The 14,639-nt window shown below is 39.2% G+C and overlaps 1 protein-coding gene across 1 annotated transcript; it reads right to left on the bottom strand.

The window, feature by feature from the left end:
• Window positions 1–1,734: 1,734 nt before the first annotated feature.
• Window positions 1,735–8,499, bottom strand: LOC108555412 (protein tyrosine phosphatase domain-containing protein 1). The gene is made up of 8 exons (XM_017911039.1): window positions 8,282–8,499; window positions 7,662–7,858; window positions 6,965–7,087; window positions 3,723–4,012; window positions 3,423–3,618; window positions 3,147–3,320; window positions 2,441–3,061; window positions 1,735–1,919 (listed from the first exon to the last, which is right to left on the bottom strand). Exons 1-8 carry the CDS (start codon window positions 8,497–8,499, stop codon window positions 1,735–1,737), a joined length of 2,004 nt encoding a protein of 667 aa, XP_017766528.1.
• Between the last annotated feature and the right edge of the window lie 6,140 nt (window positions 8,500–14,639).

Genomic DNA, 14,639 nt, shown 5'->3' with positions numbered 1-14,639 from the left:
TTTGTATTATATCGGAAACAAGTTCGCGGGATTGAATCGGTTTCTTCGACGAGGTGTTCGCTCGTCGCATGTGTTCACTCAAAATTTCCGCCACGCGCGTAGTAGCCGAGCGAAAGTTATTCGGATTATTGGAACACGCGAGAAATGTATATTTTAATAGGAGAAAAAAGGGAAAAAATGAAAACGACGTATACAGGAAACGCGTTCGAGTTTGAACTTTCTTGTTCCTCGAACGATTTCGAATTGTTCAGTATTATCCTGTGCCGTATGAAAACGAGGAAGTTCTTAAATTTGCAGATCCGAGCTCTTTAGATCATTGAAAATTCCTAGGAACCTTACTGTCTGAATTATTTTATTAAGTATTGTATGATAAGTTGCCTTGTAAAAATGTACCGATTTTACCGAGAAATTAAATGTGTTACTAAAAGAAAATCAACCTCTGAACTGTTTCATCGACCTTTTTTTTCTACGAAAAAAAGGTAGCGATATAGCAATTTGTCGACTTATACGTAGTCGTAATTGTAAGTAACGAGAGTTATCATTTTCACTGTACTTTCTTTGTATAAGACTGACATCGTTTGTATATGCTTAAAGGAAAAATGAAAAAAAAAAAAGATATGATCTTGTTAGGTACGTCAAGATTTATACACGTAAATTAATGTGTCTACGATTATATGTGTTTAGATCACAGAAGGACTTATATCATACTGTAAATAGAACACTTAAGAAATCGCATTTTCTAGCTCGAATTAAGCTTTAGAATTAAGTCTTTATCTAATAGAATCGTCTTGAAAAGAATATACATACTTAATAAAACAGCAATTCGTGAACACGAGGATCCAAAGCTGTCTAAACTGTTTGTTTCCGAATTCCTTGTTTGTCATATTTAAATAAAAGAACTGCAAACAATTAGTAATCCGTCAAATTCTTTCGACAAATATTCTGACTTTCTCGGACAGTTTCTTCGCATAAATATCTTTCAGTGACACGTTGCACATTTCTCTTGTGTTATTTTAAGACGAACACTTCCATCGTTGTTATTTTTGTATCTTATCGAGTATATCATTCGTTGATTCGTATTATCATACGTTGCTTCGTATTAGCAGCTGTCGGTAAAGTGGAAATCCACGTATCTGTAACCGATATCATGCGACACGCGAACCCCTTTCCACTACTCGATAAATTTTAGCATAGTTACCAACGTTACCGACTCCTCGTACAGTAAATCACTGTACGTGCAATTACGTACGTTCGCATTTGTTAATAATTTTCTATTAATTTCAAAATGATATACTGCTCGTTGAATATACTTAGGAAGAGAGACAAAGTACGTAGAAGATTATTAAGAAAACTCGCGAAATATTTGCTTTCCGAATAATTTATTCAAAATTCAATTTTAATCAATCAAAAGGGAGTGGCCAGGGTATACACGAAAATACGTGACACGTGATAGGTTAACGTCGAAAGGGATAGAATTTATACATTATTTCGGTGCATCATAATAATTTATAAACTACGATCTCTTTTAACTTAAGATATAAATAAAATACGCAATGCTTGTTACTACTAAAATATTTTCCTTTATACGAATAGTTTGTACAATTCGTTATTGGACATTGTAAAAATAAATATTATACATCGATTGCTAGATGCTAAGCTACAACCATCTTGACCAAAATCCTCCCTCTCTTCGTTCTCATTTCCTTCAATTTTTCATCCACCCTCGTCGTAGCTCTAACTACATTCTTCATTAATCGTCTCTGTTTCTTTCAGTTCGTCCGGTACCAGGTCCCACTTCGAAGACCATGCCGGTTTCTCCGTTTCCTGCGTGTTCACCTCCTCGATCAGGTTCATCAGCCTAACGAAAAATTCGTTCAGTTTCGCCGCTGTTCCTCGTCGTAGCTTTTGGAAATTTCTATCTGCAACAGCACGCAATCGATATGAACACCCCGAGCACTGATAGAAAGTCGATTTTCCGATCCTCGTAGCCGCGCGATCCGGAACGCGAAACGAAAGCAGGGATCGGACAGGATCGTAACATTTAGGTCTCGCCCGTGTTTCGTCCCGTCACACGGAGACCGCAATTATCGATAATACAAATAGGACGATGTGACATGACAGAGGAATCGATATTTCTGGCGATCAGTTGTGTTGTGTACTGGTCAAGAGAGAATACTTATGCCAACTGTGCACGGGAAATGGGCATGCCTTCATGAAATATGAAACAATCACCGGCGAGGAATGCTTACTCGTTTTACGTTACCAGTCAAGTTTATAAGCATCTACTCTTTCGTCGAGCGCCTACATTGTTCGCAAATAGCGTAGAACGAGAGTGACGAACAAACAGAGGAAATGGAAAATTCTTTCGCTCGTGAATAAAACAGAGGTACCTTCGAGTAACCTCTAGGATTAGATAGAAAATTTATTTCCTCGTATTTACTGGAAGGGTAAAACGCGCTCTTGATCCAGATACTCTGCTGCGTGAGCGTGGCCATGAATCTCTTCGTTATCAAGCTCTGACTTTCGGGCGTCATGGGTCTCAGCCGACTGATGAATCTCAGTAGGTACTCCAAAAGGTATCTGCTGCAGCTAGGCAGCTTTTCCAAGCACCTCTGAGGCTTGGAGCTCCAGGCGACGATGTAACTCAGACTGTCCACGTCCAGCAATGGGTACTTCAGCGTCTCTAGCCACTCGAACAGTAGCCCTGACAGGATATCCAAGTCGGTTTCCATTTTAAGCCTCTGCCATGCCGTGGATCTATGGTTGAGATCCATCTGAAAATCGATCGGTAATTCAATCTCCGATACTCTACGTTGATTCGAGAATAAAATTTCGACCTGGTAGTCCTGGACACACTTCTTCGTCCTGTCGGACAGCAGAGCACTGTCTCTGACCAGAGCTCTGATTATCTCCTCGGTATTCACGGTTTCGACGGCCGTGCTCTGCGCAGCAGCCTTTAAATCCATGTGGGACTGGATTTCCTTGTAGCAATCGTTGTCCACGAGATCCTGCCCGTGAATCCCGTCTCCGAGAACGTCGTCCACGCAGTTGTCGTCTAACACTGCGAAAAATATTGTTTCTCACGTTGACTGACTCGAGATACTTGCCTGAGTTCTTTGCTAGGTTGACATTCGAAGTTAGGGCACCTGGGAAGGCTGAATCGCAAGATGGAGTGTCCGGGGAGGTGCAGAACACGTCGCTTAACCTCCCAATATCGTCCAAAGTGCCTCTGGAAGATGCTTGGCTGCCGCTCGCGCATGCTTTCGTGGAATCTGAATAATCGGGCAGAATTAGCAACTCCTCGTTTACCATTAATCTCACTAGGCACCAGAACTACGATTATAATATTCAGAAATAGGTAAGAGAAATTATATTATTTGTATTATTTATTTTATAGACAAGCTCGGATCGGTAGTTCTGACGTGAGAGTTTAGTCTCCTTACTGGAACAGTCGTAAGAATCGGCCAGAGACTCGGCCCACGAGTAGGAGTGTCTGATGTTCCCTTTGCCATCCCTCAGCTTGTCCAGGACGTGGGATATAAATTTCTGCGTGAAGGCCGTGCTGGAAATCTTGTACTCGATCTCGCACGGGGAATTGTCTTCCTGGCAGTCGCACAGCTGAAGGATTCGCTCGCAAATCGTGAACACGATCTAAGAAACAGTTCGTTCGACCGGCTTAGTAGGGGGCCATTTGCTTTAACACGCGCGAAGAGTAAGTGAACCTTTGGGATGTATTTGAACGTGCGTTGCTCGTATCCGTGCAGGACGTTGCGCTGCTTCTTCAAATGCGACTGCAGGCTGCAGGGCTTGCGCTCCCCTATCGTGCTGTTCAGGGGGAAAACTATCATCTGCGGGAGCACGAAGTGCTCGAATTCCTGGATACAGAGTATCTGTCCCCGCGTCTGTATCGCGGACGGTCGTTTCATGCGAACGAACCTTATGGCGTCGTTTGCTCGCACACGAAGACCGTAAATAAGGTAGCACGCGATCAGAACCCCGGTTCTGCCCAGCCCTGAAAAAGGCTCGTGTCCTTTAAACTTGTCTAACAATAAGCATCGTGTGATTAATCGCTTCGCCGAGGTCGACCAATAGCTGTGCTTCATTTTTCTAACGTATTCCGACCCAAATGCATATCGTTTAACTCCACGACGTATGGCAACGAAGACACGAATATACACGCGGAAACGAAACGGATAATCGAAGGACAAAATGGTACCTCGGTTGCAAATACAGAGATCCAGGTAACCTAAACGGTCGAAATTTATCGGTATCAGCTCGAGCCTCGTTATCAGCATCTTATCATCACGACGTGCTAGCTGTCTCCGTCTGCGATTGAAATATTTATCACTAAACGGTCTCGCGCTTATCGATCGCATTTAATCCGAGAAATAAATTACGTGCTCACGCTCGAACCGTGAACCGGAAGCGGAGGCTCGTAATCGTACCCGGTCCCATTTCCTGGGCTAACAAGAGTTATGACGTATCAGACGAATAACCACACGATGATAACCATTGCCCGTTCGTACATGTACACGTACCCTGGCCTACACGTACCCACAGCCCGTAATTAAGTCGCGGGCCGTGCACGCGAGTCACGCGTGGAATTTCGGCTATTCGATTAAATCGTCGGTTGACAACGCGACCTGGGAATTCTTCGGGCAAAGAATTCGATACGTTCCTCGCGATAAAGGTTTCGGGCGGGAAATGAAAAACAGCAGCGTGCAAATAAATCGTGCCAATTACGAAAACCTTGCGACGCAATTACGCGAAGACGTAGAAAAAGGGAAGAAAGAGGAAGAAAGTCACGGAACGAGTGCAGCGCTCGTGACAACGCGTTTCTCAGGTATCCATTCGCGCATCGATCATTCGATACGAAGACTCGAATATGAAGAAAATGTAATTTTTATGGTGGTTAAATATGCACGACCTGCTGGCTCTTGTCATCGAATAACCAATCGATCGATACTATCATGCTCAGATTGCGTCTAGGTTCCCGAACTCCTCGATGGAGACCACGATCGTTTGACGATATCACTCGTGACTCATATCCCTGGGATATTTTTACGCGAAACTTTCAGGGTTGAACATCGCCGCGATTCGAAAATGTTACAGTCCCGATGCTACGCCCCAATTCCTTATCACTGCTAATCTATTATTCGTGCTCGTAAATTCCGTTAAAGAATTGAAACTGGCGAACCTTTATGGTTAGCAAACACGCTTCCACCCAATTAGGGGATTACTCATGGAAGCGCGTGGGTTAGGGTGCTAAGCGTTTTATCCGACGTTCGATCGGCATATCCTTTTCCGCGTATTAAAAATATCCCTTTGTGTATGACAGTGGTGTCAAATCCACGTAGTCAGGTCCTTAAGGGTAGTTTCATAGGGGCTGCGTGTCACGGACGACCGGAGTCGTATCAAGCAAGGAGTACGTTTTATGTTTATTTCTTCCCTCACGAATTTACGATTATCGAATTTAATTCGATTATTATTTTATCGAATAGCATCGAATCCCAACGTAATCAGGTTACTTATAGAAAATAATGAATATGTAGATAATTATTTAATTCGATTATTATTTTATCGAATAGCATCGAATCCCAACGTAATCAGGTTACTTATAGAGAATGATGAATATGTAGATAATCACAAAGTGATTTTTCGTTTATTTCTGTATAACCCACGAGGTTTAGAGAACGAATATTTCTTGAATGAATTATTTCTTTGAAAATTCTATTTCGTCGACCTTAAGGGTAGTTTCATGGGGGCTGCGTGTCACGGTTTAGAGAAGGAATATTTCGTGAATGAATTATTTCTTTGAAAATTCTATTTCGTCAATCTTAAGGCTAGTTTCATGGGGGCTGCGTGTCACGAACGACCGGAGTTTGTCAGTAGAGGAATACGTTTTACATTGATTTGTTCCTTGACGAATTTACGATGATCGAATTTAATTTTATCGAATAGCATCAAATAGGTTACTTATAGACAATGATGAATATGTAGGTAACACAAAGTGATTTTTCGTTTATTTCTGTATAACCCACGAGGTTTAGAGAAGGAATATTTCTTGAATGAATTATTTCTTTGAAAATTCTATTTCGTCAATCTTAAGGGTAGTTTCATGGGGACTGCGTGTCACGGACGACCGGAGTTTACCATGAAAGGAGTACGTTTTACATTTACTTGTTCCCTGACGAATTTAATTTTATCGAATAGCATCAAATAGGTTACTTGTAGACAATGACGAATATCTAGATAACCACAAAGTGATTTTTCGCTTATTTTTGTACAATTCACGTGGTTTGTAGAACGAATATTTCGCGAATAAATAATTTTTTCGAAAATTTCATTTCGTCGTTGATAAAATCTCGAAGTTTGGACCTGAGACCACGTTTGACTCCAGCGTTCCTTGATAACGCGTGTCTTTCTCGCATATGTCGTGGAACGATATCAGTCCCCTGGCAAATTACCCATTGTTCCTCGTTTAACCAACGAGGCGTGCGATCCTCGCGGGTCGCTTCAGGCGAAAGTTCAAGGAAGATCGTAATGAATGCAAAAATTCAGATTCACCGGCTTCCCGGCGCGTGTTGCAGCACGCAATGCACCAAAGCAGGTATCGCCTCGGGCGAACGCGTTTCACACGTGGGTTAGATCGATACGTCGAAAGGCTAGAAATCGTTTGATAAAGGGCTGCATCGCGGAAATAGGGCCATTTAAAACCGCGATAGCGAACTTGCTCGAATTAAAAGGCTCGTTCAGACGATTCGCGATAAGCGCGAGTGTCTGCTCGTTCCCTCGATAATATCTTCGCTTCCGCGAGAATGAATTTCTCTATGAGCCGGGAAAATGCATGCGGCGATCATTGATAGAAAATTGAACCGCGATCGAAGGTAAATTACCGGTGCAGGGAAGACAGTGCGGGTGTAAAAATTGGGTTAGGTGCATCTATCGAAAAGGATCGATTTACCGGCGTGACAGTGAATCGCCACTCTTCCCTCCTGCACGGCAAAGGCCACGACCTTGACCATATCCAGAAGTTTGCCCATGGTCGCGTCCCCGTAGTCCTTCAACGCGAAATTGTAGTAGTAAACTGGAACAGATAGCGAAGCGATAGAGTGCTGGTCTAGAAGATGCTATAGAAGAGACTCGATTCCAATGGTTTCCACGATCTCCACGATTTCCAGCATCGGAACTTCTCTTTCCCCCGCGTGGTTACACGACTCTGCTGCATTGCGTGTCTCAGCTCCGAACCTCTTCGATTCCTCGCCGGAATCGAAGCTGATTCCCACGACCACGGTTTACGTGTTAGGCAACAACCTTCGCTTTACCTACAACTCGATTTCGTCGTGATTAAGCAGATATTAGAATAGATTAAGTAAATTAAGTAGATTAAGCAGATATTTCCGTGCTTTCCTTGTTTCATTTATTACATTCTATTGCTTCCGTCGTTAGTCTATTTCTATTTCGTAGAACTAGGTTTCTTATATTTTTTGGTACACGAGTACCCCGTGCCCCCCGTGACGTTTAATAGATATTCTTTTTCACCCTCGAACGCGGATGGTTCGTCCGACAGGATTTACGTATCGTGGATCACGTGTGTGAATTGTACGAGGTTTCGATTTTCCGTTCATTCGTTAATTCCGTTTCTACGCTTTGATACCTACTGCCATGTTTCATGAAGACATTGGGGTCGTAGGTGAAGCCGCTGTCTTCGAGGGGGCCACCGCAGCTCGCATGCTCGCCCGGCGTTTGCAGGTTTATTATGGTTTTTATACTCCACCCTTGAAACTGTGCAATTATGTCTTTTTTTATTATCTGTGCGGTGTTCGGTCGTGCCATCGCGAGAACGTCGTCTGTCACCCTGAGGAATTATCGACCCTTACATCTCTCCATAATTGTTCAAAATCGTGACGCTAAATGAACTTTGCATCGACGTTCGTTCCTCATCGTTTCAACTCGAGCGAATGTGATGACCGTTTTCGGAGTCGCCACGATTTGAAAGAAAATCGATGCTTCATACGCGTCGTCGTTATCATTTCTATTTACACATTCCACGACCCCGTATCAAGGTACGCGACACCGAGATCAATTTCGTTCGCTCGCAGTAGGAAGTTGATCGTGTTACGATAATGATCCGTGCGATTTTTTACGGGGATAAAAATGGAAGCGGACCGAAATTGCAAAATTTTTATTTGCACGAACGGAAATGTTAGGTTCGTGGTATGGAGCGAATATGAAAAATCAAGCTTGCAGCTGTTTTCATAAACTTTTATCGCGGCCTTACCAGTGCGAGAAGATGTTCTGTATCGCCATGTGCACAGGCGGCCAGGCTTTCGAGTTCTCATATTTGCATCTGGATCCACCGCAAAAGATCGCGCACTGTATGGCCTGCGGCGTGAATTTCCGCAAGTTTTCCGAAAATTTATTATAACCAGCCTGGACCTCGCACATATCCACTTGGCCCGCTTGCAAACCCGCGGGTACCAGCGAACTTACATCCATTCTGCAAGCAATGTTAGCGACCCATCGTCAACTTGTAATTTCGTACCTTTTCTTCGACACTTTCGACGTTTAAATTAAATTCCCAACTTTCAGATATCACCGAGCAACCCCCGTGAGATTTGAAGTCGTACAAAGGAAAAAATTCTTTCATCGAGTTTAATTTATTCACTTTCGTCTTGGGTATCGAAGAATTCTCTTCGTTTAAACGAAATTAAAGTACACTTACGTGTTTGAAAATAATCACGCCCCTTCCGTCCATCTCATCGCCGTATGAAAATTGTATTTTCTCTAAATTTGTCCCCTTTTATCGCTGTCAGACGCGCTTGACAGTTCGAGCAGAATCTTTTTCCAACGATTTTCTCTACGCAAGAAAACCCGACACAATGTAACAATCAATGTGAAAAAGCACTTCACGTACAGGGGTAAGCGCATAGCGACTGGTAGTTCTGCTACTATAACGCAACTTTATCTATCGTCCTATCATACAGATTGCGCCTGCGTCAGTTCTATTAGCTATAAAACCGCTTTTGTTTCATTCCACCCCTGCTGTATGCCCGGTACAATTTCCAACAACCTGGCCTCAGCTATATTCGAGTTTAAGCTGGAGAAATTGCATGTAATTTACATAAACAAGTTCCTAGAGTAGAACAACAAAATTGCACGGCCATTACGCACACTTTTCTGCTGAAAAATTGGGAAACTTATTGAAAATTTTAGCCGAGGAAAGGAAATTTGTGTAGATAAAAATTTATGGATTATGAGGATAAATTTAGGTAATTATAGAAATAATACGTTTAGTATTTTATTTCCGTCCAAATTACATTGACTTGACACAAAACATGATTTTTGGCTATTATTTCTTCGAAAACGATAATTTCTATTGCATGTTCCTATTAGATACTTAATTGAATAATGTGCTGTATTAATTAATCAATTGTTTCTAAGGTTTTGTTGACAGGATTAAGGACAGAGGAAATTGCAAAAGGAAAATGAAAAATATCTAATATACTTTGTACATGAATTTTAGTATAAATAACAAACACTACAGAAAATGGATTTCATGTACAGTAACGTAATATATAGCATGTAAGGCTACAGGAAAATATATAACAGCTATTTTAAACTATATTAAATATGAAGTGAAAAATAAATGTAACGCATACATCAGTATAAAAGTAGATAAATATAAATTAAAAATTAATGGCAACTTACTTATTAATATTTTAATTATTTCAGAGAAATTATTAATGTACAATATACTATGAACATATTAGCATATTTGTCAATGTATTTTAATGTGTTTATATGTAATATGTTACATAATAAATTCCACTATTACGTGTGTACATATAAAAATAAATGGGAAAAGATATGCAAGCTGAACGTATTAAAGCAACATCAGGTAATGTAGAAATAGACTTTACCTACAATCATTACGAGCAATTGACAACAAATTCCAGAGATTCGAAAAATCCGCAAACATATCTCAGCAATAATTAATAAGATAAAATCGAAATAATCGAAAAATTTATCCAATTGTAGCTGTGATTGTGAAAATACATAGACAATTATGTAAATATCTTTGTAGGTATACATATACTTATAGTGTTTAGTCAATATTGTCAGTAAACTTGTAATGCGATCAATAAAATTGAACATACACGAATCAATTATATGAGTACTGTCATTACAAAAACCTACACTGCCTACACTTAGCATTAAAAAAATTATCAAACCCTCAAAACACTAAAAAATGGCTTATAATAACATGCAGCGTACAGGTAAGTATACATCAGGTAAGTATAAAACAGGTAAGCATTCGTGGACAATACTTTTGCATCCTCAACGTTAAATTTTTGGAAAATTTGCGATTTTATATCAGGAATACATATTATGAAAAGAGGTAGTTCAACGACAGACTTCCAAGAAATGACGTCATTTCCAAGAATTTAGTGGACAATACTTTTGCCGCCTTGAAAAAACAATTCTGGATGATTTCACGATTTTGTATCAGGAGAACATAACAAGACAGGAGGTCGTTCGCCGAAGCAGTTCCAAGAAATGGCGTAATTTCCACGAATTTTTTTGCAGCCTCGGCGAGAAATCGCTGGCCGATTTCGTGATTTTGTATCAGGATAACATAACATGACAGGAGGTCGCTTCGCGGGACAGTTTCAAGAAATGACGTCATTTCCAAGAATTCAGTGGACAATACTTTTACAGCCGACACGGACAATACTTTTGCAGCCGACACGGACAATACTTTTGCCGCCTCGATGGACAATACTTTTGCCGCCCCGGTGGACAATACTTATGCCGCCTCGCCGTAAAATTTTCGACCGATTTCGCGAGTTTGTATCAGGATAACATGACATGATAGGAGGTCGTCCGTCGAGACTGTTCCAAGAAATGACGTCATTTCCAAGAATTCTCGGACAATACTTTTGCAGCCGTGTTGTAAAATTTTCGCCCGATTTTACAACTTTGTATCAGGATAACATGACATGACAGGAGGTCGTCCGTCGAGACTGTTCCAAGAAATGACGTCATTTCCAAGAATTCTCGGACAATACTTTTGCAGCCGTGTCGTAAAATTTTCGCCCGATTTTACATCTTTGTATCAGGATAACATGACATGATAGGAGGTCGTCCGTCGAGACTGTTCCAGGAAATGACGTCATTTCCAAGAATTCTCGGACAATACTTTTGCAGCCGTGTCGTAAAATTTCCGCCCGATTTTACAACTTTGTATCAGGATAACATGACATGATAGGAGGTCGTTCGTCGAGACTGTTCCAAGAAATGACGTCATTTCTAAGAATTCTCGGACAATACTTTTGCAGCCGTGTCGTAAAATTTTCGCCCGATTTTACAATTTTGTATCAGGATAACATGACATGATAAGAGGTCGCTCGTTCGAACAGTTCCAAGAAATGGCGTCATTTCCAAGAATTCCCTGGACAATTCTTTTCCAGCTTTGCAGTAGATTTTTATTATTTTACTTACCTTATACTTACCTTATACTTACCTTATACTTACCTTACTTACCTTCCTTACGTACCTGCCCTTATTTGCGTTGCATTCTTTACTTACAAGGAGAGTGCAAGTCTTTCAGGCCACCGATTTAGTTGAAACTTTGCAGGTTTGTAGATATCGTCATGCAGTTGAAGTAAATATGTTATTATAGCGGCCACTATTGAATAGCTTTTGAGATATTTACGAATAAAGATTTGTTACGCGGTGAATTACGGATTTATTTTGAATAGTTTTTAATCGGAGTTGTAGACTAATAGTGATAGTCGAGAATTTCTATGCTCGAGGACTGGGATTCGATTGCGGTTCATAAGTCAGTATTTTTTTTCAATCTATTTCTTATTTTGTATTCATTTTTCGCGTATGAAAACATTGTAAATAAAAAATTGTAAATAAAATCTCTTAATAAAAAAAATTTATTTTTTTCCTTTTCTTAGGCAAGTATATATTTATTACTAAATAAGAATATTATGCAAGAAAAACACTGTTTTATAGCAATTTTATTTACTAGTAACTAATTATTAAATTAAACATTGTATAAGAATGTTGCATATAATTCCAACTTTGCTGCGTAGCTATAAATGTTCACGAATTAATTACAAAAGCTTGGAAATTTATTAATTTTCTGCTGCCGAATTGATTTATGAAGGTGTATTATTAGCGCCTAACCAGAAGTGGTATCCAGTTGGAATAAAAATTTTTCCGCCTGCGATCAGCGCCATCTATGATTTGGGATCAAAAATCAAGAAAGTAATAGGAATATAGAATAGGCAAGGAGGACGTCGAAGAGCTCGTCACGTGGTAGACCAGGACAGAGAGAGGATAGAAAAGGATAAAATGGCTCCGGCAGTGAAAAATTATTAATTACTCAATTTTCGTAAACAATTTGTGAATTTTTATAATTCCATTGGAAAGCTGAAACATCAGGCTGAATTCCTATATAAGTTTCGTAAAGAATTTAGCTCTAAATTGTTAGTTATTAATTTTTATTTGATGGCGTCTATGATTTCGTAACGGCGACGATCACGATCTTCCGTGAAAATATTTAATACTCAACGAAACTAGAAGCAAAATGTGATCAAAAGTTATATGGGAAGATTTGCAAGGACATTGTTTTTATAATGAGTGCTTAAAGTTTCATAAATTAATTGCGTAAGGGATAGTAATTAATGAAAAACCAATGGCGTCTTCGACAACAGTTCAAACACTGCGCAAAACAATTATTATTAATTAATTAATTTGGGACAAATTTATATCGAAAAATATATGTGGACGTTCGTGAAGGATCTGGCTTTACGATAGTATTATAAAAGTTCATAAATTAATTACAGATATTGAGTAATTAGTGAATTTTCCATTGCCGATTTGATTTATTAAAATATATTCGGAGCACATAACCAGAGTTAATAAACTGACATCAGAGCCATCTATGACTTTAGACTCGAAGCTCCAGTTCTGCAACGAGAACATAGATGGCTCTGATATCAGTTTACTAACTCTGGTTATGTGCTCTGAATATATATTAGTAAATCAAATCGGCTGTGGAAAATTCACTAATTACTCAATATCTGTAATTAATTTATGAACTTTTATAATACTATCGTAAAGCCAGATCCTTCACGAACGTCCACATATATTTTTCGATATAAATTTGTCCCAAATTAATTAATTAATAATAATTGTTTTGCGCAGTGTTTGAACTGTTGTCGAAGACGCCATTGGTTTTTCATTAATTACTATCCCTTACGCAATTAATTTATGAAACTTTAAGCACTCATTATAAAAACAATGTCCTTGCAAATCTTCCCATATAACTTTTGATCACATTTTGCTTCTAGTTTCGTTGAGTATTAAATATTTTCACGGAAGATCGTGATCGTCGCCGTTACGAAATCATAGACGCCATCAAATAAAAATTAATAACTAACAATTTAGAGCTAAATTCTTTACGAAACTTATATAGGAATTCAGCCTGATGTTTCAGCTTTCCAATGGAATTATAAAAGTTCACAAATTGTTTACGAAAATTGAGTAATTAATAGTTTTTCACTGCCGGAGCCATTTTATCCTTTTCTATCCTCTCTCTGTCCTGGTCTACCACGTTACGAGCTCTTCGATGACCTCCTTGCCTATTCTATATTCCTATTACTTTCGTGATTTTTGATCCCAAATCATAGATGGCGCTGATCGCTGGCGGAAAAATTTTTATTCCAACTGGAAACTAGAAATCAATTGGACAGTAGAAAATTAATAAATTGCCAAGTTTCTGAAATTAATTCATGAACATTTATAGCTGCAGAGCAAAGTTGGAATTATAGGCAAAGTTCTTATACGATGTTTAATTTAATAATTAATACTTGCATGAGTAAAAGGCTTTGTATTTCCTGTAGTAAATAAGATTGCTATAGAAAAGTATTTTTCTTGCATAATATTCTTATTATTTCGTAATAAATATATAATAACATAAGAAAGCGTGAAAAATTATTTTTTTTTATTAAGATATTCTAATTACAATTGTCTACTTACAATGCAAAATGAATACAAATGAATAAATCGAACCCCGGTCTACCACTATAGCAATTCTAGATCGTCGCCGTTACCATACAACTTAGCTTGAAACAAATTAGAAAGAAACGTATAATTACAAAAGTAATAAAACTTTAATCGCAAATATTTCAAAAACTATTAAGTAATTGCGGCTATAATGATATATTTTCTTAAACTGCATGTCGATATCTACACACCTGCAAAGTTTCAACTAAATCGAAGGACTTCCACTCTCCTTCTTAGCTTAATTCCTCTCATTTAAATATCATTTAAACAGATATTGCCCACTCTCTATTTTCAAATTCCAAAGGGAACATTAAAAATTTACAAAAGGTAGGAAATATCCTAAACTTTGTGCGCAGCTCTTAGCTTGGTATCGTTTTCCAAAAATTATTCTTTGGAAAACGATACCAATTACCAGGTCTCACCACGTGGAGGTGGCTACGCATCGAGACCCGACATGCGCCCTAGTGGCGCAGCCTGCTGGCGCTACCTGTATCAAAGGTACCCTAATCTAACTTGGAGCGAATTAAGTTAAAGTGACTCTACTGACACTTTAT

Source organism: Eufriesea mexicana, unplaced genomic scaffold (genome assembly GCF_001483705.2).
Source record: "Eufriesea mexicana isolate 0111107269 unplaced genomic scaffold, ASM148370v2 scaffold124, whole genome shotgun sequence".
Taxonomy (NCBI): domain Eukaryota; kingdom Metazoa; phylum Arthropoda; class Insecta; order Hymenoptera; family Apidae; genus Eufriesea; species Eufriesea mexicana.
This window is presented reverse-complemented; position numbering and strand designations above follow the sequence as displayed.

Excerpts from the sequence above, each read along its gene's own strand:
- LOC108555412 (XM_017911039.1), bottom strand. The coding sequence starts at position 8,499 with ATGGATGTAAGTTCGCTGGTACCCGCGGGTTTGCAAGCGGGCCAAGTG. Across the intron at positions 7,088-7,661 it reads TGTCTTCATGAAACATGGCA|TTTACTACTACAATTTCGCG; the intron begins GTAGGTATCAAA and ends TATCTGTTCCAG. Across the intron at positions 1,920-2,440 it reads GAGCGCGTTTTACCCTTCCA|ATAGAAATTTCCAAAAGCTA; the intron begins GTAAATACGAGG and ends GTGCTGTTGCAG.